Source organism: Dendronephthya gigantea, unplaced genomic scaffold (genome assembly GCF_004324835.1).
Source record: "Dendronephthya gigantea isolate DGI-Jeju-01 unplaced genomic scaffold, DenGig_1.0 000051F, whole genome shotgun sequence".
In the NCBI taxonomy this organism is placed as follows: Eukaryota; Metazoa; Cnidaria; class Anthozoa; order Malacalcyonacea; family Nephtheidae; genus Dendronephthya; species Dendronephthya gigantea.
In genome coordinates, this window is record NW_021163061.1 from 1,384,703 (window position 1) to 1,408,915 (window position 24,213).

The 24,213-nt window shown below is 36.2% G+C and overlaps 5 protein-coding genes across 5 annotated transcripts; 2 read left to right on the forward strand and 3 right to left on the reverse strand.

Annotated features, from left to right (window-relative positions):
- Window positions 1-276: 276 nt before the first annotated feature.
- On the forward strand, window positions 277-18,670 carry LOC114528681 (nucleolar GTP-binding protein 2-like). Its single transcript, XM_028550357.1, has 18 exons — window positions 277-413; window positions 811-999; window positions 1,096-1,175; window positions 1,277-1,330; window positions 1,418-1,516; window positions 1,710-1,740; window positions 1,834-1,888; window positions 1,963-2,059; window positions 2,230-2,358; window positions 2,511-2,624; window positions 2,706-2,731; window positions 2,943-3,045; window positions 3,252-3,515; window positions 3,585-3,680; window positions 3,775-4,582; window positions 4,722-4,838; window positions 17,926-18,002; window positions 18,378-18,670. Exons 1-18 carry the CDS (start codon window positions 335-337, stop codon window positions 18,513-18,515), a joined length of 2,556 nt encoding a protein of 851 aa, XP_028406158.1. The 5' UTR covers window positions 277-334; the 3' UTR covers window positions 18,516-18,670.
- On the reverse strand, window positions 4,878-7,443 carry LOC114528684 (enhancer of split mdelta protein-like). The gene is made up of 3 exons (XM_028550361.1): window positions 7,207-7,443; window positions 6,556-6,654; window positions 4,878-5,581 (listed from the first exon to the last, which is right to left on the reverse strand). The coding sequence occupies exons 1-3, from the start codon at window positions 7,285-7,287 to the stop codon at window positions 5,171-5,173; spliced, it is 591 nt and encodes a 196-aa protein (XP_028406162.1). The 5' UTR covers window positions 7,288-7,443; the 3' UTR covers window positions 4,878-5,170.
- On the reverse strand, window positions 11,646-15,431 carry LOC114528683 (transcription factor HES-1-like). The gene is made up of 3 exons (XM_028550360.1): window positions 15,228-15,431; window positions 14,260-14,355; window positions 11,646-12,204 (listed from the first exon to the last, which is right to left on the reverse strand). The coding sequence occupies exons 1-3, from the start codon at window positions 15,282-15,284 to the stop codon at window positions 11,734-11,736; spliced, it is 624 nt and encodes a 207-aa protein (XP_028406161.1). The 5' UTR covers window positions 15,285-15,431; the 3' UTR covers window positions 11,646-11,733.
- On the reverse strand, window positions 18,654-22,383 carry LOC114528682 (EARP-interacting protein homolog). Its single transcript, XM_028550358.1, has 10 exons — window positions 22,252-22,383; window positions 22,020-22,103; window positions 21,788-21,867; window positions 21,554-21,609; window positions 21,336-21,486; window positions 21,151-21,250; window positions 20,900-21,036; window positions 20,621-20,788; window positions 19,047-19,205; window positions 18,654-18,890 (listed from the first exon to the last, which is right to left on the reverse strand). The coding sequence occupies exons 1-10, from the start codon at window positions 22,297-22,299 to the stop codon at window positions 18,719-18,721; spliced, it is 1,155 nt and encodes a 384-aa protein (XP_028406159.1). The 5' UTR covers window positions 22,300-22,383; the 3' UTR covers window positions 18,654-18,718.
- A 71-nt stretch (window positions 22,384-22,454) lies between these two features.
- Window positions 22,455-23,735, forward strand: LOC114528685 (40S ribosomal protein S21-like). The gene is made up of 6 exons (XM_028550362.1): window positions 22,455-22,533; window positions 22,646-22,721; window positions 23,207-23,270; window positions 23,361-23,429; window positions 23,509-23,564; window positions 23,672-23,735. The coding sequence occupies exons 2-6, from the start codon at window positions 22,672-22,674 to the stop codon at window positions 23,685-23,687; spliced, it is 255 nt and encodes an 84-aa protein (XP_028406163.1). The 5' UTR covers window positions 22,455-22,533; window positions 22,646-22,671; the 3' UTR covers window positions 23,688-23,735.
- The last annotated feature ends 478 nt before the right edge of the window (window positions 23,736-24,213 follow it).

A 24,213-nucleotide genomic window follows, 5' to 3' on the forward strand; every position in this document is an offset into this window, starting at 1 on the left:
TGATGTCAGTTGTCATGACAACGCCTGACAATTTAGGAAGAAGATGAAGATGCTTGCCTAGTCGCGGGCGTTCCTCAGAAACTAGTTTTTACTCTCAAAATCCAAATTTGCGTTGTGTTATAAAGAAAAATTAACAGTTACTTAACTAAACTAACCCGTTGAATCGTTTTAAACAAGTTTCTTGTGGGGCATCCTTCCTATTTTTATGTTGTTACCGTTTAGGAATGAAAGTTGAAGTATATTAAAATTACATGACGTTTCCCAATATAAGTGACCAACACGTGAATTGCAACAAAGCAACGTGCAAATATTAGGATTTAAAAAGTGAGAAATCATGGCTAAAACATCAAAACGTAAAGCTAAAATGAATCAAAAGAACAAGGAGAAGAGTAAAGGAAGCAGTACAAACCCAGGTTTGTGTTATATGTAGTTTTGAGTTGTACGAAAGTATGTATGTTGCAATTATATTAATATACAACTCTATTAAACACGTGTGACACGTCTGATAATTGTTTAAATTTTGGTCAATTTCAAGTGTATCGTGGAATATTATATCCAGCCCTAGCCTATCGAGGTCTCCATTGTTCCTGGCGGCTGGCACTGGATCAGACCAGTATATTTTGTATTCCACCGTTGAATTAGGTTTCCTCTTGTTGGGCTCTTGAGAGAAAGATGAGTCATAATAGACCTTCTCATAATGACGTCAAATGCAGGATGCAAATCCGACGCAAAGTTTCGTTGGCTTAACAAAACTAACGAGCCCATCAAACTCTGTGTAAAATCAGATCTTTCATCTTTAAACAACTGTAGATACCCACTCCAAGAAAGATGGAGGTCAGAATGCAAGAACGAAGAACACTGTGGCCAGACTTAACATGTATCGAGATGAGGGGAAACCCACTAGGAACAGACACGGGAAGATTATAAAGGCAGCAGCTTTCCAATCAAGGGCAACCCCCGGAGAAGTTGCACGCGTTGAACCAAACAGAAAATGGTTTGGTAAAGTCATTTGAACAATCTATTTTCAGAGTTAAATGTTTAAATGGGCATAGTAATCAAATTTCACTGAGATTTAGTTTCTTTATTCCTGATCAGGTAACACCAGGGTTATTACTCAAAGTGCCTTGCAAACATTTCAAAGTGAAATGGGAAAAGTAATAAAAGATCCTTATAAAGTAAGAATGTCTTATACAAAGCCATTGCATTTCAGTTTCCAATAGCAATTCTAATTGCTTCAACTTTTATCTTAAATCTTACATGAAACAATTTATTTCAGGTTATCATGAAGCAGAGTAAACTACCTCTATCTTTACTGCATGACAGATCCAAGGTATGCTAAATTTCCACCAATTTTTATCCATTTTTATATCATAGCATTTCTCACTTGTGGAATGTTGACATTCTGTAATGATTTCAGACATCAAGGGTTCATTTATTGGACACAGAAAGTTTTGGCACAACATTTGGTCCAAAGGCCCAAAGAAAGCGACCGACAATAGCTGCAGGTGATATGGAAGTGAGTGAAAAATTACTTCATTTAGCAGATTTCCTTTCTCACTAGGGCAGAGAATCTAGACCAAGCTATGAATTTATGGAGGGTTATAATTATATTTCGATTTTTCTTTGACTTAGTAATATAAAACATAGGTGATTATAATTTCTCTTTCACAATATTTAAGTGTCTCAAAGATTTCTGTCTTGTTTTTCAGTCTCTTGTTTCACATGTGCAGGAGTCCACAGGTATTGTACATTTGAACATATTTTAGTACAAGTATCAAAAAAAATGATGAGAAACTGTACATAATAGTCTTATATATGTACTTCTTTACTCAGATAAATATGATTGTGATAAAGATCAAGATTTGACCAGAAATGAACCGGATTCAAAGTAAGGATTTGTTTGTACTTGTGTTTTATTTTAATCAAACATATGCTGAATATAGATTTCATTATTACTGTTAGATCCCTTGCAATGGAGTCGGTCTTTAGTAAAGGGCAATCAAAGAGGATTTGGAATGAGTTATATAAAGTTATAGATTCTTCTGATGTTGTACTTCAGGTAAACTGGTTTGATTAAATCATCACATAATACAATATCTATTTAGCCATATATAACTAAAGAATTTCACTGTAGTGTCTGACAGTTTCTGTATTGATGTACAAATGAATTATCAAGGAAATATTACATAACAACCTGTTATGAATCTCACATATACAATTCTCCTGCAGATTCTTGATGCTAGAGACCCACAAGGAACAAGGTGTTTACAAGTTGAGAAATATTTAGCCAAAGAAAAACCACACAAACATCTTCTCTTCGTCTTGAACAAATGCGATCTGGTTCCAACCTGGGTGACTGTAAGTCTGGATTAAAATTTTATATGTCTGATCATGCTGCTAGATTTTTAAGGGGACATTTTATTTCAAGAAGAAACACTGGCTGATGGCATCACTTTTGAAGTTTTGTAATCCTTCTGTTGTAACATTAAACAATTGACTTGATTATTTAGCAACAATGGGTGACCATCCTATCCTCGGAGTATCCGACACTTGCTTTCCACGCTAGTTTAACCAACCCATTTGGAAAAGGAGCGTTAATCAACACACTACGCCAGTTTTCTAAGGTATCAAGTTGACCTGGTTGACAACTTTCATTGTTTTGTATCATGTAATTGATAATACAAGCAGTATTTATTGTCTCTCAGCTCCACAGTGACAAAAAGAACATCAGGTAAGTTAGTTTAGTTGTATCAAACTCTATGTTGATGGGCTCATGTACTTCAATGAAGATAAGTAATTCCTGGATTGAAGATTCCTGGATTGAAGTTTATGATTCCCTTGTGTCTGTAGAGAGATCCTGTTGTTTTAAAAATTGTCTGTAGAGGATTCTTCTACCAAAGGTTTGATCAAAGGGATGGTAATTTAACTAATTTTTGATTTAGTATTGGTTGTATTGGTTATCCAAATGTTGGCAAAAGTTCAATCATTAATACGTTACGATCAAAGAAAGTTTGTAATGTCGCGCCAATTGCAGGAGAAACTAAGGTGTGTGATGGTTAACTGTGATCACTAAGGGTGTGGCTTGATGGTTAACTGTGATCACTAAGGGTGTGGCTTGATGGTTAACTGTGATCACTAAGGGTGTGCTTTATGGTTAACTGTGATCACTAAGGGTGTGCTTGATGGTTAACTGTGATCACTAAGGGTTTGATGGTTAACTGTGATCACTAAGGGTGTTATGCCTCTTACAGGTTTGGCAATATGTGACATTAATGCGGAGAATATTCCTCATCGACTGTCCAGGTGTGGTCTATCCCTCGGGGGACTCTCCAACTGACATTGTTCTAAAGGGCGTGGTTCGTGTGGAAAATGTTGAGAATCCGTCAGATTATATTGACGCTGTTCTGTCCCGTGTGAAGAAGGAGTACCTGGCAAAGACGTACAAACTCTCAGACTGGTCAAACGCGACGGAGTTTCTTGAGAAACTCGCGGCTAAGAGTGGAAAATTATTAAAGGTATTCCCGCTGACCCAGTGATCTCGATCATTTCACTGGAATATTCATTTGTAGTTGTTCGTTATGTAGGGAGGTGAAGCAGATGTCAACACCGTTGCTAAGATGGTTTTGAATGATTTCCAGAGAGGAAAGTTGCCTTATTTTGTGTCTCCGCCGTCACAGCCGGTAAGTTGACAAGAATTACAACTTCTTGCTGGTTTCATAATGTGTAGTTTATTCTGCCAGTTGTACGCTAACGATTTGTCATATTCACCACCAGGCCTCCTCGGAAACAGACAAGGCTGGGACAGCCATAAAAATTCCAAGTTTGGAAGAAACATTTGTGAAAGGTTCCAGTAAAAGTTCTTCAACTATTTCTGAAGACGGCGCTTATTGTGACACTGAGAATCAGAGTGATGTCACTAGTGGTGACGTCATCAGTCATAGCCATGACGTCACGCAAAATGACGATGAAGTAAAGGCTCGTAAAGATGACAATACAAATACTGGAACAAACGAACTAAATCTCAACGTGGATATCTCACAAAATGTCACGAACGAACGTGATGACGTCTCCAAAGGTGACGTCAGTAAAGAGGTTGATGACGTCACAGACGTAGTGAAAGAAAGGGTGAATAAGGGTGACGAGGAGAAGGAAAGGAATAATTCCATAGATAAAGAACGAGAAGATAAAATGACTTTAAAGGTGAAACAGGATTTACGAAGGATAAAAGCTACTGTGGAATTTGTCGACGAAGATGTTCGAGATGAGCCGGGATATGAGGGAGATTGGGACCTAAACAGTGGTGAGAGTGAAGAGGAGGACTCGGAACTAGATGTCGATGATGACAATAATGATGATATTTGTGATTATAATGATAACATTGACAATGATATTGATCATTGTGAGGATATAAGTGATGATGTTGAAGAAAATATTGGCGATGGTAATTGTGATCATAATGTTAATATGCATTCTATTGATAATGATCATATTGATGATAATGATGATGATGTAGCTGAGAAATATATTGACAAAACGCAGAAAGTGGCAAGAACTTCATCTAAAAAGAAGAAAAGTTCAAAAGGTTTGTAGACGTGCTTCTTTGTTGTCTTGTCTAAAATACTTTAAATCAAAAATGATTTTGCTGAAGAGAAGGCTCACGTTGTGATAAACGTTAGCTTCATAAAAATGTTTGATTGTTTTCTCTGAATCTAATCCTACAGTCAAAAGGAAAGACGGCGTTGATACTGGAAAAGAAGTTATTGAAACAACGTCGAAGAAATTCGTTGTGAAGGAAACACCGGAGATCTTCATGATGGAAGCAGTTGACCAGAAGAAAGGTAGGAAATTTTACTTTATTCTTTTTTATTTACGTGAAAATATTTGAGTTGGGAGGAAATTATTCTCCATACCCCATCCTAAAATATCCATCCTCGGCTGTGTGCACGTGATCTGTGCGTGAACATCAAATTACCGCGGATAATATTTCGGGAAAGTCTTTAAATCCATTAAATGGTCTTAACAATCGATTTATATATTCTTATTTTGTAACAAACGTAAATGACAGAAAAATATACCGAATTACATCTTTTTCTATAATATAAACGCTACTATATATTTAGTTTTATATTTTATACATGCTGAGAATTTCGCGTTTATAAATTAAGCTTTTTCACCATGGACGCCATATTCTTGCATCAGAATTTGTGTTAGTTCTTGTTTTTTCCCTGTTATTGTTCGTTTCTGCGGTATTTATATTTGTTGAAATTGATTGGAATATGACGTTTTGACGTGGTGTCTCCACTTTGTCCTCATGAACTTTCGTATAGTTTTCTTTTTGATTTGGTTTCGTAATCAAAACTCTCGCTGGTTGCTGGCATAAATTATCATAAATTGTGTTCTCTGTACGAGCCTGAAAAGCGGTTGGACTGGGAACTTCATAACTTCGGGCCGTTGTCGTACCCTGGTCGTGCTCCGGTTCGTAGCTTGTCGTAGAGACGTCGGGATGTGTTTGTATAGCTTTGATGTACCTAACAGCCATATCCAAAATATCCGCCTTTTCCATTTTGTTGTAAAGGGCAACCTTGAATGGATAGATTTAAGAATAGGTTATAAAGATTGTAATCGAAGGACAGAGAAGACGCAAGTTATTTGCGAGTCTAATTGCTTCATTTCCTGTTATTTTCGTTCAAATCGTCATTGTGTTTTGTTAAATAGCTTTTTTTACTTCTTTTTTTTCCTCCACGCTCCGTGGTCAGACACAAACATTCTTGAAGAATATGAATTCTCTGGAAGGATCCGATTATGATCGGCGTAATCTTTCTCCCAAATCCGTATTAGTTCATTGAAACAGTTTTTCTTGCTTTCAAAACTGAAGTTGAACTTAAAGTTACTTGTTTCAACGCGACGTGTTAGGCCGCGGAAACAAATAAAATTGCATAACAAATGGCGTCATCTTAACAAGGAACACTCTCAGTAAAGTTGTACTCAACCGTTTTCCGATACCGGATATTAAGCAGAAGGTGTTGCATTCACCCATTTCCGATTGTTGTAAAAAACGGTGGGAAAATTTGTCTTGGAAGGTTTGGTCCAACAAACGGAGCCTAACGTTCTGTACAGTTTGACGATAATCCTGAGATTTATACTCTAGGTGCAATTGAATGGAATAAAATCGTGACAAGGTTTCCCAGTCGCTTAAGAAGTTTCGAGTGATTCAAAAATGCTCAACATGATATTGAGCTGATTAAAAAGATCTGAAGTAGGCCTACGGAGTGTATATCCGTTAGTCGTCTACCTCGGCGGGAATTTTTGAATATTTGAATTTCGTTGCAAGGAGAGCCGTTACTTGTTTGAAATGGTTTGTTTGAGTCAAGGTGTAATTCTAACTGGTTTTGCAGGAATGTGATTGTTGCTGTTTGGTATTGTCCTAATGATTGTGGTCGGTTATTTTATGCGTGGGTTAAGAATTGCCCGGATTCTGCCTGCTCAGTCAACCCTTCGCTATGTTGGCTACGATACGATTTATATTGCAAGAATTACTTCAAAACTCATACTCACTTCTCTGTTTAGAGCTGACAAAACCAAACGTTTCAACTCCTCTAAATAGTTGTTGATCTTGCGTCTTCGGTATCTTTCCATTAATGGTTTCTTATTTGCCTGTGTGTAAATAATAATGTAAATGAAGCCTTGAACGCTCTAGAATTAAACCACAACCCACAAATACTTGTTCCATTGAGATATCCTGGTTAAATATCCACCGCCGGCTTTCTTAATTATTAACCTCGATGGAAACGCATCTAGTTCCATATTATCATGTTGATCACTGCACAAATTATGCCGAATCAGTTGTGAATATTTAATAAGCTTGTGAAAAGGAACCGACTCAGTTATTATTATGAACGCCACTGAGAATTGACCTCTAAAAAGCACATTTATTGCAAACATATATAGCGTATGTTGGAACTTAGCTGATATCCTCAATCTTATCTCCTAAGATACATGCAGTTTTAAATTTAAAATTTTGATTATGCAACGGCAATGTGAACCGCGCTATGCTTCATGTATTGAACTACTTTGATAACATCCTGAGGGTTCGCAAGATCAAAGATATCTTGAGTAAATAAGAGGGGAAATATGTCATTAAATACAGCAAGAGTCATGCATCTGGGGTTGTAGAAACTTCATTCAACGGGGTTTGTCCATACTGACCTTTAAAACACCATTATTATGTCCGCGGCAATTTGCATTCATTCGTTCATCCAAGGTTCTTTTCAGCTGCTCTAAACCCATCTCAACGTGGTTTAAGAGTGTTGATAAATGCGGTTTTCAGTGTCGTTTCTGCGTACAGACCTCCTTCTTTAGCGCGCTCCAAGTGCGTAATGCCCACCTCTCTCTAGCACTCAGAATTGTCTACCCGTGTGTCCACGTGTGGTGACTGACATACCGCAAGTGAGCACGGGCCGTTTACCACGCGAGGGGAACCATACTCAGCATGAGCGCTGATTGGTCAACTTCCTGTATACCTTGCACCTGATTGGCTGCTCTTTGTACGTTCATAATTGATAACGGTTTGTTGGTTGTTTAAGGTGATCGTGTACACACTGCAATTTTTGAATGATTTGAAATTCATAACAGTATTCAGTAGGTGTCGCAATAGTTTCGTGATGTGAACAAAACCTCAATGCATGGCACCAACCAGGCTGGTGCGTTCTAGTTGCTAGAGTAAGAGAGCGTAAAATACATAAGAGATGCGGTTTTTCTAAAATGAAGTTTAACATTACGAGTAGTTCGTCGATGTATTGATACGGTGTAGTGTTTCTTTAGAGCAGTTTTTGAATTAGTACCAAGAGTATCTATAGTTTCTCTCACAAACAATATATATCATCTTAAAACGGTAAAAATGACGATCGTTTCTTAAATATACAAGTTACTCGGGATTCTTCAGGGTGCATTTAGCCCCTAACGATTTCTCACTATTCTTTTCATTTCCAAGTATTGCGTTATCCAGTTCGATGAAATACATGCATGACATGTTTCTATTTAATTGATACATTAATCCACGTTAATTACTCGAGGAAGTTCAGTCTCTGAACCATATCATGTATTTTAAAAGCAATTGCATGGATTGTATTCTTCTTGACCTTGTGAGCCTTCACAATTTATTGTTGACTGCTGATAACGCAGTAGCTGCTGACTGCTGAGCTAGTTTTTTTCTTTACCAAACTCCAGCTTAAATCTCTCTTATATTTACATTAGTCAAGAGCTTTTGTGCAGAATTAACGTTATAATACTCTATGTATCTTACATTTTTGACTATATACGTGTTTTGGTGCAAATGCAAATGGTGGTGGTATCTTTAGTTAATCATTACACAAAGTTTCGGGGCTTTTAACAAAGTTGGTACCAAAAGATGGTATCAAATTTATCATACATTTGAATGGTTTTTGATATACATCAAGATTACTCTTAGTCACGAGATTTCTCATGCAGGGTGGAGTTTGGAATATCATTATAATGGGAGGATCTGAATACTAATCGTGTATTGCAATTTGAGCAGATAAATGTTTACTTGCAATATTGCATGAACACTTTTAAATGCATGTCTGTTAAGAGCGGAGACCTCTCATCCGTCATTCCAGCATTGCCATATGATAATAGCAGCTATATGGTGTATATACTAAACGTTATATAGTAACAACTTGGTTTATTTACTATAAATGTCGGACGGTCAGAGATTTGAAGAATTAGACTTTCCTCGTTTTAATGACCGAGTTATATTGATCACTTTTTGCTCCAATGTTATTTCTTCAAACATACTTTGCTTCATCAAATCGCAAGCAAGTTCATAAGCCAGGTGTAGGTCAAATGAATTATATCTTTATGTAGCTCGCGTGTCAATTTATATCTATGTAATCAAACGCTTTGATAAATTAAGATTCGTAGACACTATGATTTCATTTGGTGCAGTAATTTATATCATCATAATGTACATTTCCAGTGGTATAGTTAATCCAACAATGAAATTGTGTGGTATCCAGTTCAATCAACTAACCTGATGCTACTTCAAGCTTTCGCAAACCATGCATTCATGGTCTTTCGTTGCTTATAGATAGAATATATTCATACACAATTTTTCAATGCATTTTTGAGGATATAAACTTGTTTATCAGAATATAAAGACGATATATTTGCATACATATAGTTGCCACTGCATGGTGTGGGCATTCATGATGTATGTTTCATCTAAATCTTTGTTAACTGGTTTTGTTGTTTCACAATGGCGAAGCTCTCTCTTGCCGTGTTTGTAATTTCAACTATTTTGACGTTCGGAAAATGTGTGGGAAAACACGAACGTGGCGTTTACACGTGGCTCGTTTGGTTAACGTTTTGTTAAATACAAGTCTGCATGGCTACCTGAAATGAAACATAACACAAGCCTGCGATATTGAAACTCTGAACTAGTTCAGGAAATATATTTACAGAAAAAACTTACTATACACAGCTATATACGTATAGGAATTCTTGCTTTGATTAGATTTTTTTACTGTGGAGAATGTTTTTAGCTATACATATTTTTTTCATTTCTAATTCTTCAAGTATAATTCTTTATATAGCCGTATATCTGTTTAGTTGACCGTCAAATATCTGCTGTTTATATGTTGATGTCTATTCCTGTTAGCCAAACAGCGCTGTCACACTTATTTGTGAACCGGAAAATTACCAACAACGGCGCTGCAATTTATCCCAATCTTAATGTACCACCTGCAAGACCCTTGAGATCACCAACGCGAAAACTTCTTTCTCTTTTTATTATTCCATGTAAACACTTCAAAAATATAGAGAAAATGTTTGTTGGAGGGAAAGAATTCTAGTCAAGTATACATGTCATTTTTTAAAGGGATCACGAATGTTCAAGATCACAATGTTTTACTAATGTTTTACTACTAGTTACGATGACTGCTGTAGTGCTGTTGAAGTAGTGATTATATCATAGTTCTGCATGGACCCATGCAGTGTTACTACAGGAAGAAACCTAAACTAGGCTAACTTTATTTATACTGAATAGTTCTATCAGTTCCAAACTGCTCTTCTTGGAGGTCCAGCAAGGATCATCTCTTATTGATTCAGTGTTACTGCAGGAGGAAACCTAAACTAAACTAACTTTATTTATACTGGATAGCTCTATCATTTCTAAACTGTTCTTCCTAGAGATCCAGTAAGGATCATCTCTTATTGATCCAGTGTTACTACAGAAGGAAACCTAAACTAAACAAACTTTATTTATACTGGATAGCTCTATCAGTTCTGAACTGTTCTTCCTAGAGATCCAGTAAGGGTAATCTTTTATTGATCCAGTGTTACTTAATGAATATTTACACTGGATGATAGCTCTATGCCATGCAGTTCCAAACTTTTCATCACATGCATATATTTTGTGCCTCCTATTCTTTTTATGTATCAGATCTTTATCGTTGACAAATAATAGAAGATATATTTTAAAACAAATATCATAAGAACTTCTCGAAGACAACTGTATGGACAAGGTCCTTGGACAAGGTCATATATTGTTCCAGTTCATATTTATTTTTGAAGGATAAATATTGTTTTCGTTTCCATTGGGTATGCAAACGAGGGATAAGTTGAGCAGGTGCTACATTGTGTGGGTGACCTTCCGAACGGAAGAGAGTTAATATTATTTGCAATAATATTTGACATAGACAAATTACATCTGAATATGTTTGCCGCATATAAGCTATCATTAAGATATCAATAACAACGGCATCGCCTGAAGGGCTAGTTGAGTTAAACTTTGAAGGCATGGCTCACTTTCATGTATGTTTTTTGAAGTAACCTATTCACGTTTTTCTTTTTGGATGCAAATGAGGCGTCTCGTGCGTGAAAAACAATCATTAAAAACAATTATTGTTGGTGCTCTGCTCTGTGCGAAATTTTCCATGAATTGAAATGTGCTTTCGAAAGTGCAGAGCTATCGTCTGATCGGCAATGCTCCAAATATCTATACCTTAAGATGTAATTAGTATTTTATCCTCTTTATAACTTGACTGTCTCGGCAGCCATAATGCTGCCGTGAATTAGAGTGGACCCACTTATGTTGGAGCCGTTTGGGTCGGAACGTATTGCGCATTAGACCCTACCTGTTATAATAATAGGTTGCCAATTACAGGTTAATTAACGTTTTGACCAATATATAAGCAAGTTTGTCAACACCGTCATAACACTTTAATATTGAACAAATAGAATATCAGTTAGAGTGATGTTTGAAACTAAATAAATCCCACTTAGCGGTAGTTTGCTGGAGAGTAAGGCTTTTAGGCTGACGTGGATATTGCTTGATGATATCCAGGGATTAGAGCCTTCTTGTTTTGCTAATTATTAAAGACAGGTCACTTTGAGGTAGTTCACATCCAAAAATGTTAATGAATTATGATCTAACCATATCGCAAGTGTTTTATGTAAAACTTCGGAGCGCTTGATTGCATGAAGTATAGGCACGTGCCGACATATTTTGCGCGCGTGTTTTTGGCTCCCTGTGTCGAGACGCATCGAGCAATATTTGATACACGTACTCAATTTTGATTTCTCGTAAAATATGTAACTTTATTCAATTTAAAATATAAAAAACTTCTAATTTACAATTATGATTAATCTATAAGAACAAGAGTTGCGCGCGAAATTAAAGAAATATTACAATCTTTGTCCTAAATGTTACGTGGCTTAGTGCCATGGTCGCCAAACAGACTCAGTTCTTGACGTTCTGTCATTATAAGACAATCTTCTGTTTGGTTTTAGCTCAGCCGTTTGGGATAACAGCGTTAGTCCTTCTATAGGGGACAGCGGTAGTCTCGCTGTGGGGGATGGGATGGGCGAAGGAGGTGGCGTGGTGGTAAACTGTGGATAAGTTGGAGCAACCGGTGTGAAATTGTGGATAGGATGAGGTAGATTTAACGGCATCATTGGTCGAGATCTCGCAATGTGAGATATCATTTGTGACTTTTGATTTGCGTTGATCGTTGGATCCGTGATGAGGACACGCGTCATGTGATCCTGGCATTCTCGAAAACCTGCTTGATAACTGGCTAAACCAGTTGAGCTTTCCTGCTTTTGTTTGGCGCATTTGGCGGACTTGAGGTAGTTCACGGTGAGATCCAACACGTCAGCTTTCTCCATTTTCTCGTAAAGTGTGATCTAAAAATTGAAGTAAAAATCATCAGAAATATTGCTTCAAATTCAAACAATATCCAGGCCTTAAGCCCGTGAGATCAGGCAATGAGAAATAACACTTCAGTTTTGTCAGGACAAAAGTTTCTGTTCACATGGGTTCTGAGATTTTTTTATTTGAGATTTCGCCAGGTCGTACAATTGTCAATGATTTAATTGCCAAAACTCCTTCAAAAATGCAGGTGGCTATTAGTTAAGAAACAATAGCAACCCTGTGCCAAATTCGGGTGCGGTGTCGATACATTAACATGTGCTAGCGTTCTTCATACACTCAAAATAAACGGAAATGGTCCTTGTTGGATAATTCTTGCATGAGTAAATATAATAATATCATACAAGAACACGAAACATCTCTGCCATTCATGAAAAAAACAAGCATACGCCTTGAATAGCCTTCAAAAAGCTCAACATGCAACGAGAAACTCGTTTAACATGAAGTTTACCGCATCAGAATAAAATTCTTTTCTTAAAACGTGCAAAGTTTTTTAATCTTTTTTCAGCAAATTCTAGCGCAAATAGTACTCTAACTGCATGAACAACCAGATTTGAGGTTTTTGGAATATTACAGTTCATTTAGTATATAATATTCCCTAGTATATCATATATCAAAAACTTTATTGCGATTTCCGCCATAACGTTTTATTATTTGTGAAAATGGGAAGCATTATCTTGGCATACAATAACAATTTCGTTATTAATCACCCTTTAAGGTAATTTGCAATACTTCAAAGAACTTCCTAACATAGATTAACCGTAAGATGATGACCTAAAGACTCAGTTCTCTGCCGCGAAATTTAATGATCCTTCATTAATGAGCGTATTGCTTGCAGTTCTTCTGTTCTATAAACTATATAATTTGTCATCCCTGCTCTATTAATAGCGGAGTTTTAGCCTTTTTCACTAACAAATCTCGTGAATTAGGCATTTCAACCAGTCAGGATATATAGGAAGACTTTGAACATATCTCGCTGGAAGGAACTGTATAAATGAAACCTCTATAATGCGACTATATAGTTAAACATTTTAATAATGTGTGCATGAAGCCACAGTCACACACATGCGGTATTCTTAATTACTATATAGAAGCGGTTTTTTCCGCCGTATTCATTGAGATACCACTCCTGTGTTTATTTGAATGCAGAGAATTCACTTTCGCTCAAAAAACGCTGGATCAACCTTTCCATTGTTGGCTTGACGTTGTTCAAAGTAAACTTTCCTAAGTTTTGCATGCTGCGTGTGAAAATGGTTTTGTATCCTGCTAAATAGCTCATTCCTTCAATTTTTTTACTTTTTGTGAGTTTTAAGAAGTTTGCACAGTTGAAAAGTGAACGAGCTCGTTTGAATCGTAGTTAGATAAGAATCATTTAGTTAATAATAAACTATTTCGATTTATCTGCGATAGGTAACTTTCAAATAGACGAGAAATTATTTCCCACCCTCCTCTGAGTTCAGTTGAGGCGTTTTCCGGCAGGTTTAAGTATGAACTAATATCACACGCCAGGCGAGGACCTCGTCTGCTTGTCTACCACGTGCCACCGTATATATTGCAAGAGGGTATATAGCAAGGTGCCGTTGAGACGGCCACGAATGCATATTATATACCTTTTCTTAAGTTAAGCACAAGTTAAATTGTTTATATTGATCATTTCTTTATCATAGCCGTTATTTGTTACCAGCCAAAGTATATAACATCCAATTTGTCAAAATTGTCAAGTATTTGTGACGGATTTGATGCCACAAATGATGAGGAATTTTATTTATATATTTATGCAATATTTTATATAGCAATTGAAAAACGTAATGATTGAATATGTAACAATTTTACTTAATCTTTTTAAATCTGAATATTAATTAATTGACTTATTTGAAAAGATTTGCAAAGATTTGCCATGCAACGGATATCTAGGGATTTAGCTTTATGAAGTCTATATATTTGTGTATATATTTATGCATGTAATGCACTAGAATGAAAATTCTATTTAAAATTAAAATATACAAATTTGCGATAGTTTCAGAACTTACATCTCTGTGTAAGGCTTCCAATACCAGCTGCTTTAGCTCGTGAAGACTATCATTGATCCTTTTACGTCGCTGTTTTTCAATCAACGGTTTCTTAATCTATAAAAGAGAAGGATTTAAATAAATATATATGTATTCTCTTTTCAAAACAATTACGTCTTGGTCAAATTCCAGTGTGGCCTACACGATTGTAATTAATGTTAATTTGCGACTCCTAGTTCCACGTCAGCGAGGACCAATTTATACTCTGTTCTTATAAATCAGAGAAAATTGGTCACATCAAAATATTAACCTGGATATTGTTCTGGATGTTGTTCAAAATTATATAATAGAAACTTCAAGCGTGCATACATGCATATATACATTCAACTTCGGGCTAGATTTGCATGCAAAATAGCTTTACAATTAAATAACTATATGTTAATGAAAACTTGTTAAATATCAAGCATACATGTTTAAAATATATTTATGGCAATGAGCACATGCATTCATGAAGACAACAAAATCGATCATGTGAATTAATTCTTTGTTTTCATGTCAGGAATTTCTTGATATCATATCCTATAGTAATTGTTCGTCAGATAGCTAGCTATTCCTTGCAGCTTGCATTTTTTATATCAGAATTTATACCACCAGACAGGACGAACCAAACTCTCAAATGCCTCAACTCTCTAATATTATAATATATATTTTGCTATAAACTTTCTGATTCTTTAACGATTTTCAGTCGTAGTTAACCTTGCACCGTCATTTTGCTCATAAAACGTCTGAATATACATGTTAAAAGCAGAATACAATAAATAGCCTTCTTATTGTAAATCTACAGTAGAAATACTGGGTAAAGTTGGCAGGGTAAAAATTAGAAAATGTTTTTCTAATTGAATGACGTTCTTTATATATGGTTAGATTTCTTCCTAAAATAGCTATTTGGTTGTCGCGAGTTGTACAAACGAGTTGTAAGCAAGTTTTACCTTTCTTGAATCTTTGCTTGTGTTTTTTCCATCGTTCTTGAGGTTTTCCAAACCCATCTTGTCAGTGTTTTGATACAGTGTGTTTGTTTGTGTGTGTGTTGCGTGTGCCACGAGTGAATATGTGTGTTTGAGTGTGTGGAAGAGGAACCGCAAAATAAGCTCTCTTTAATGTTTCATTTATTTATAGCAAGATGCCATGGGAAAATCCTTCATTGCATTGTCTATAACAAATATTGACTGAGCGATTGTTTATAGTTTCCCACCCACATGACTCTCTTTTGAATATCATACATTACTACCGTGGGATCACTTCACTGCTATTGGTCGAGACGAGCACTTTGCTCGCGACCAGCGTAAGCATGATCAGTGGCGTGAGACGAGCGTGAGACTGCTTTGCGCTGATTGGTCCATTCGAGAAGGTCGCGTTTTACCAATTAGCTGTGCTCTGTTCCCTGGCATGCGAGCAGACTGCTCAGGTGCTTATGGATTTCTAAGGCTCTTTGGCTAACGACTATAAGTACGTCAACAATAGAACGTTGCAGGCGTTAATAACCTTCATCCTCACCTTTGTTAGAAAATATTGTTTCCAATTTTCGCTGATTTACATCCAGTAACTACTTGCTTAATTAACTGCAGTCCATCGCCGCTTTAGGATATAAAAACTTGACGAAAAATCAGCGATGAATCGAAAATCAGTTCATTCTATATGAGCCTATGCACTTGTGAAATCGCAAGTTCTTTCTCAGTATTTCAGTCTATTTCGAATTCGATAGAATTAGCTTACCTTTTAGGGCCGAACCTATATGAATATCATATTTATATACTAGGGAGATTAGGCCGCGGTACATCATCTGAAGGAGTTTAGGATAGTTTAATATATGATTTAATAAGTTTTATATACATTTAAATACAGTCGTCAAACGCTTCGTTCATAAAGAGTAAGCCTGAATGCATGGGACAATGAGAGCGACGAAGTGAAACTAAGTTTGACTAACTTTTGCTAAAAATGGTTTTGTGATTTCACTGCAGTTTCCTCGCTGTAATATTTAGCCCTTCGTTCTGCTTTGCTTTTTATATATTTCCCAATCGTACTTCTCGATATTGGCTTTGATTTTGTGATTTAACACGCCAGCAATTGTGTTTACGGCTGGATCACCTGCGATATTTTTAGGATTTTTAACTTTCCAGAAAGTTACTTATACGGTTTCATGAATTTCATTTGAAATTAACATTTAGCCGGCAGTTCCTTATAGTTGAGAATGATAGACGATTAGCTTTAAAAAGTGTAAAGTATAAAAGTGTTCTAGATTCTGAAACAAGGTATATTCCTGAACAGCAGCAAGCTTGAGAATCCATTAAAAATATAATAAAGTTTTATTGCAATTGAATTATATACAGGCATAAAAAAGATTGTCCGTAGTGGCAGAGAAAGATGAAAGTAAATGATTTCGAGCTATTCTTATTTTGAACTGATAGATTTGCTGCTACATCATACATTTCATTAACCGATTTACCAGAGCAGTCAAGAGATAACAATGTTATACACAGGAATAACTATTTCGCTAAATATATTTTATCATTCTGCTTCGAGGAGGGCATATAGCGTAAAGCTTTTAGATCTTTCTCGAGCGAAATGCTGACAAAATATTCCTATGATTATTATTAGTTCATATGAGTGCACACAATGCACAATATACAAATTGAAAATTAATTCCCTCGTAATCTCCAAGTTTAAAGAGTCTAATTATTAGCAGCATTTGTAAAGAAGGTGCATTTAGAGACACATAATTGCTGAATTTTTCAAATTGGCGCAGTCTACTGTCTGCATGCAATCCGCGAACGAGTTAAATTATCACATATTTTAAACGTGGTGGCCCAGTGTAGGTAGTATTCTGCATTAACCTGCTGTGGTTTGTGTCTGAACTACCTCGAGAATATATCCCAAACGTTGGGTCCAGTATCGGTGGTATTCCACAATAAACTTTGATGGTTCTTGTCGAAACTGCCTAAAAAGTACGGATATATCTCCGTGGTAGTCTATACTGTGGGTAAAATTCTAGCTGGAATAGTATGACCAACCGTATCTTGCGTAAATCTCAGCGAAAATCATCCGTAGCGGTGTATGTGCATCATAATTATATCTTCAAAATCATAAATTATGATAATCTTAACTTGACAGCTTTTGTTATACTAATTCAGTAATTTGTAAATATTTGTGTGGGTCTCGGGTGTGTGTCTGTAAGATTAAGGAAGTTTTTTTGTATTCACAGTTACCGCATTTGATTTAGTGTTAACTATCAAATCTTCAGATATCCTTAAGATTTATCATTTATACATCTCTTTAGGCGAAAAATACTTCAAAAAAACTCAAAATACACAAACATGTAAACAAACTTTGAAAATCTATCTGTCGTAAAGTTTGTTTATTGTCAACTATGTGACATGGTTGACAAGAACTTCGATATCAATGTTTTGAGCTAAAAATATTTGTAGAGAACGTTAAGAAACCCGGGCTTCTGCCTTTGATTAAAACGTCGATCTGAGCTCTTTGAGAAATATCCAAAATTATGTTTATTTCATCGTTGATTCTTCCTCTTCACTTGAGATATCGTGTTTGACTTTACACATCCACCTTTAGTGAAATCATCAGGTGGTAATGTGGAAACCTTCATAAACTTTATACAATGTTTGTTTTCAGGTTCGAAAAAGCAAAAACTCAGCAGACAGCGAAAAAGGAAATCCTTAGACGAAGAATGTGACGATGCTGTGCCTAAAGTATGTAATTTGCTCTTCAAGCACGTTTCAAATTTGTGTCATTTTCACATCATCACACTCCGTGTGTCATTTTTTGCATTTGGAATCCTACAATATGGACTTTTAATCGATTCATCATATGCTTAAAATATACAGGACAACGTCTCCAACCTTTGTGGAAGACATTGTATACTTTAGATAGTTGAAGAACCCGCTTAGGTTTGCTTGATAGAGAGAGCTGACTCGTCACAACCATTCATCTAATTCCCTGCAGTAGGATTTGTAGCGTTGCTTCGAAATATTCTCCCAACAAGTTCGTTGGCATTTACTTTGTCTTCCAGGGGTTAGTTTATATGAATATGAAGTGTTTATTATGGATTGTTTTCTCTCATTTAGAAAAAGCAAAAGTCGACGCGGAAAATGAAGACAGGCGTGCATTACTATTCTGAAGTTAATGTCAAGAATAAGAATAGGAACAAGAAAAGTAGTTCTACAAGCCAGCGGTCAAACAAAGGAAAAAAGAAACGGTCGTAAAACAGAAAGGTCAGACACACGAAGTTGCATGCAGGTAATTTTGAAGAAGTAATCCAAATATTTCATAATCCAATCTTTAAAACCAGTAAACTACACCATTACTTGTTAATGCAACTAAATGCAACCAAATCTCAAGGATAAATCTCAGAAAACGACATTTATTTTGGTTTTTCCAAGAATTGCTACAAAATTCACAGACAGTTCTATAACAGTATTTTATATTTCTCTGTCCTTGGGACTCTATTGATAACTAATCTACCATCATACGACAGCGATGCAAACACCCATGGGTCAGCGGATGACCATTCTACGGCATATACGCTGTCTTCGTGCTCTTCGTACGTTGCTATGACACCGTCTGCGGGCGGGGAGGACCTGAAAACAGGTGGAATACCTATTAGTCTTCACTTTATAAGGAAAATTGGAAGAACTGGTTTCTTTATAAAACTTTGAATAAATCATGTATTGATAACCAAATAAAATACATTTGGTTTATAAGACTTATTAGTTTCGTTTTTTAAATATTCCCACTCGTTCATGTCTTTATTTTCCTGATCATCATCGTCATCATCAAGATGTGGAAACGGTTCGGATGATAGCGATACGATCTTGTTCAAAATAACTCGGCTATCACTGCTGGATGACAATACAAGTTGATCATGAAAATGATTGTATCGAACTCTCCAGACCCTGAAAAGAAATATCACATCTTTAGAAATCTCCGCGCTAAAACACAACTGATGAGAACAAAATTACAATGAATATTACTCAGAACTGATGAGGCAAAATACGATGAAAATGATCTAGTCAGATATAAACAGCAAACTTGAAACGCAGGGACAAAATACATGTGTGATAACAAGCTTAACTTTATACATAATACTTGCTTTATTGAAATGTCAACAAACAGTTTATTGCTATATTGCTAAACCTAAATTAGAAGATTGTTTCCCCCCAAAACCGCTGCGAAAAGCCAACCCTTTTGTTGTCAGATTACAGAGTTATTATGCTGCATTCTTGACACATTTAATAACAATCGGTAAAACCAGTAGTTTCATTCATAAATATACACGACTTCCAATGGGCTTAAACTGTCGATGGTTAAGTGTTTTTATGGTTCAGTTTTTTAACTCAAAAACGGCGAAAGGTGCACAGATATAAAAAGTTACCCCATATGATTGTGTATCTACTATAATTATAAGCGGTGTTTGAACTGGTCTTAAAATTAACATGTGCATATACGTCAATGAACCATTCCAAATATCGACCAATATCGTAATAATTGTGTCTGAAATCACCATAACATGCCGTATGTTGACATGACTCCCGCATAGAAACTTTGTTACTTCTGCCGAAAGACCAAACATCGGAGACAAAAAGAGACAATGAGAAATGTTGTATTGTTTTGAAGAGAAATTAATTGTAATTAATGGTCATACCAATCACGGTGAGATCTCTGCTGTCTTTCAAGTATCCGGATTTTATGTCTGGCGTGTTCGGTACAATATCCCAGACCCCTGCCTGCTCCACGTGCATGTGATTCGTGCGAAAGCTAATATCTTCATTTTAATTCTTACAAAAATATCGTGTAAAAACCGCTTCTGGGAAGTTCATCCGCCATAAAAACTGCAGAAATAGTTGAATGAAATGGAACTGGAGAAATAAACGATATGATTGCTGGGTCGAGTAGAACCATCGAACCCAACTCATCTTTTAGTTTCTGTTCGTCTAGAAAATCACGAGCTTACGTAGAAATCTTAGCCAAATATCTTCTGAGTGTATCGCCGTCGAGTTGACAAGAAAATTGATTTTTTTATCCAGGAGTGTTGGAAAATAAGATCAAAGAGGATACGTCAATATAGACACTTCAAAGTCCTCAACTGAAAAGAGGGACACGTGTGCGACTGAGTCATTGCATGACTGATCACCCAAGACCAGCTAGAAATAGTGCCGACATCCTATCATATCGTGAATAATACCACGTTCTTGTATCAGCAAATCATGCACCCAGATACACCCTAATTCAATATTTTACACCATCTAATACCAGTTATCTTAGCGATGACGATCATCTTTTGAAGTCATCTCACCTGGATACTACTTACCAGTGCGAGTGATCTGATAGGATCATTAGGGACTCGTTGGGATTTCGCGTGTCCCAGAACTTTACTTTACAATCATCCCCACATGTCACGAGGTAGTACTGCTTGTTTGGATTAAAGTTGACATCACGTACACACTGACCATGCGCGTTGTCTAGAGTATATACCTGTCTAAAATAGATAAACCTTTCTGTGCAAATTGTCTTTGAGTTTCCTCATCCAAGAGTTTGTCCATAGTCTGCTTGCATTAGTTCTAGATTTTCTCTTCTACCTGGGACTCACCTCATGGATCGAAGATCCCAGCCTCGTACTGTGCTCTCATTGGCTGTTGCTACTTGTGATCCACCATGATGTGGGTTCCAGGCCCCCATTGTGAAACGTGGTTGACCTTTACCTTCCAATACTGTGGTATCTATTTCCTGGTAAGAGATTGCTTGATTAGTGAGGTGATTGCTTGATTAGTGAGGTGATTGCTTGATTAGTGAGGTGACTGCTTGATATTTGGTCAGTTATTAAAGCATATCAATCACTACCTCAACTGCTTGTGCATCTGCATCCAGCTGCCATATCTTGAGATGTTGATCAGATAGTGTAATAAGTTGTGAACCATCTCCTGAGGGGTTCCACAGGACACTAGATAATAACATAAATACTTCTTCAACTATTTTAGTTGAGGTTTATTTCATCCATCAAAAGAAACTTCTGATAGAATATCTACCTCTTCATGCTCTCTCCACCACTGTCTAAATCACAGAGCTTGAACAGTGATCTAGGATGACCAGGTGCCGCAGACTGTGATGGTGGTTGTGTTTCATCCACTAAAGGTAGTCTCCATAACGAAGCTTTCATCTCAGCCTTGTTATCAACAACTGCACAATTATTGAAAGCGTTAAACTCCTAACCATTGCCACAGATCAATTACATCCCATACCATACCTTGATTGTAACATGTTGAGATGATATCTTTATCTGATGGACTGGAACCAATATTCCTAAATATTGTTTTGCTGTCAGAATTGACAAAGATATCTGCAGTAATAACTATCATACAACTGCTTTGACCCCGCTACTCAGCACCCTATTTGAGTAATAAAATTGTCGCAAGATTGGGCACATATGGGTGGATCACAGGCTAATGGTTAAAATAATATACATTGAAGAATTGCAAACCATATTTCTCCTACTGGATGGTGAAATACGACATGTTTATTGATCAGGCATGTTTCATCATCAAAATCAATTAAATGGACCTACAAGATTAAGACAACAAGGTTTCATGTGGATCTATGTGTCGTGATCGCTGGCTAGCAAGTTATTGCTGTGGAATAACGAAGGGAGACGTGCTAGAGGGGGGTGATTAGAGACTGCAGGGTTTGATAAACCATGAAATATATTCACTCGCCTGATTATCATGTCTGAGTGACTGTGTTCCTACCAAAAAGCGGATCAAATCTGTCTCTCCACACTGAGACGTTAGCGCTCTTGTCTGGTAAACAAGATTAACGAATTCATTGATTTTCTAACGCACAATTATCACCATCACACCATGCAGTAAAAACTAAAAACTGTGGTGGACTGAATCGCGAGGTTTTATCGTTAAAAATAAAATGTTCAAAGCATTTCAAGATACTAACATTAAACTCCAGACCATAAATAACAGATGCATCTTCGTCTAGCTCCATAGAAAAGCTTGAAGATAATTTCTTGATCAAAACATTTCCCTTTAAATTTGTTATTTTCTCATTTCTTTATTTACATGTGGGGTATATGGGGATATAGGAAGAATAGTGTTGAGTTTTAGGGGTATATGAGGGTGTCTGGGTGTTCAGAGGATAACAGGGGATACAATGGAGTATATCAAAGCATCATGGGATATATTCTTTCTTTCTAATTTTCTCTGAGGAAACGTGTTTTTGGTAAGGTCAAACATAGCCTTAAATCATTGATTTTTTCAACGAATTTCACTCATTTCTTCCCCAATATCCCTACACCGAGTATTTTAAACCATGTTCATGTGAAATTTGTTAGGTTTGTGAGAGATCTAGACGTTAAAAATGCAAAACGAAGCCGGTGAAATCGTTGACACTTACATACCTAGAAAATGGTGAGACTCGTGGACAATGATTCATTTTTTTTAAATGAATCTGATATTTAGCATTTATATCATATTTTAAAGAATACTGCCAGGCACAACTCCAGAAGTTAACAAATAAGTCTGGCTTGTTAGACCCACATATTCATAGAATAATCACCCTTCTTCTAAGTTGGTTCTTTTAAGTTATTAAATCTTGAGTGAGGTCAGCCTAAAAAGTTTTGTCAATAATAAACCACAAGGGAAAGCCATTGATTTAGAATTGTAAATATTTGCAACCATGAAAAACTATCTTTGATTACTGAGTCATATTTTCAAGTCGACCATAACCAGATGGAAAGTCACCTTTAAAGCACAGTTTGTCACCATCAGAGTTCTACCAGGCTTGGTGGTGATCAGACATAACGCATTCCTTAGATAGACATCTTAGACTTCTATGTATATGCATTGTAATTTCATGACTGCTTTTTATAACCAATCATAATAATATGTTCTAGCTCTGTCACCAACAGAATTATTTCTGCCAAGGATCATGCATCAGTGCAAATTAATGTTGGAGAGGTAATTCAAACTATTGGTTCATACCACAACTGTAGTTAAATTTTTCATAGAACTTGGTAAATAATCTTGGGTTGTATTTTTCAAAACTAGCTCGATGAAAATGGACGATACACCAATAATTTCAAGACCTATGCCTTCAGTGGTTTCTTGAGAAATACAGTAAGATTTTTTCATTTTATCACAGTTTAATTTTCCTTCTACTTTTCCAATTTATCAATCCACTTTTCATATTCACTAGGGTGACTCAGATGAAGCTCTTGTACGTCTGTGTATGAAGGACAATATTGTCTCCCAGTAAGTTGTTTGAATACTAGAATAATTGAAATTCCATTTGAGCAAACCGTTGTTTAATTCTACAGCAAGCAAGTATGTTTCATGAATTCAATATTTCTTTATTTCAGAAACACCACAGAATAAAGCAAGGATGTATATGAAATAAAAGTTAAATAAATGCTTTGTGTTTGACATATTTTGTGATTTTTGCTTCAGTTAAGTTTAATCTGTTTTTTTGACCAATCTCACTCTTGTGATTCGTTTTATTTTCATGCATGGATAGTGCCTATATTGTATATTCGTAATACCCCAGTCCGAAGTGACTATGTCCATCAACCCTGCGCCCAAAGTTGGAAAATATTTGTTATATTCCCACCATTTTATAATTTTTATTCTGCAAAGCTCCAAGTACATTCAACGAACTAGTATAGGAAAAATACACGTCTTAATCGCAAAGACATAACGAATGTGCTTTAATACGTTTTCAGAATCAAATTAATTCTTTGAAACAGTACAAAGTAACAAATCTTGTATATTCGAACATTCCGAAATGTAACAAAAACGTTCTAAACTCGTTGTTCCAAAAATGTATCAAGCGTGGGAAAAAGTCAATTAGAACTTTTTGCGTGCGAAAAGAACGTTTTTCGTGGGAAAAGAATGTTTTACGTTG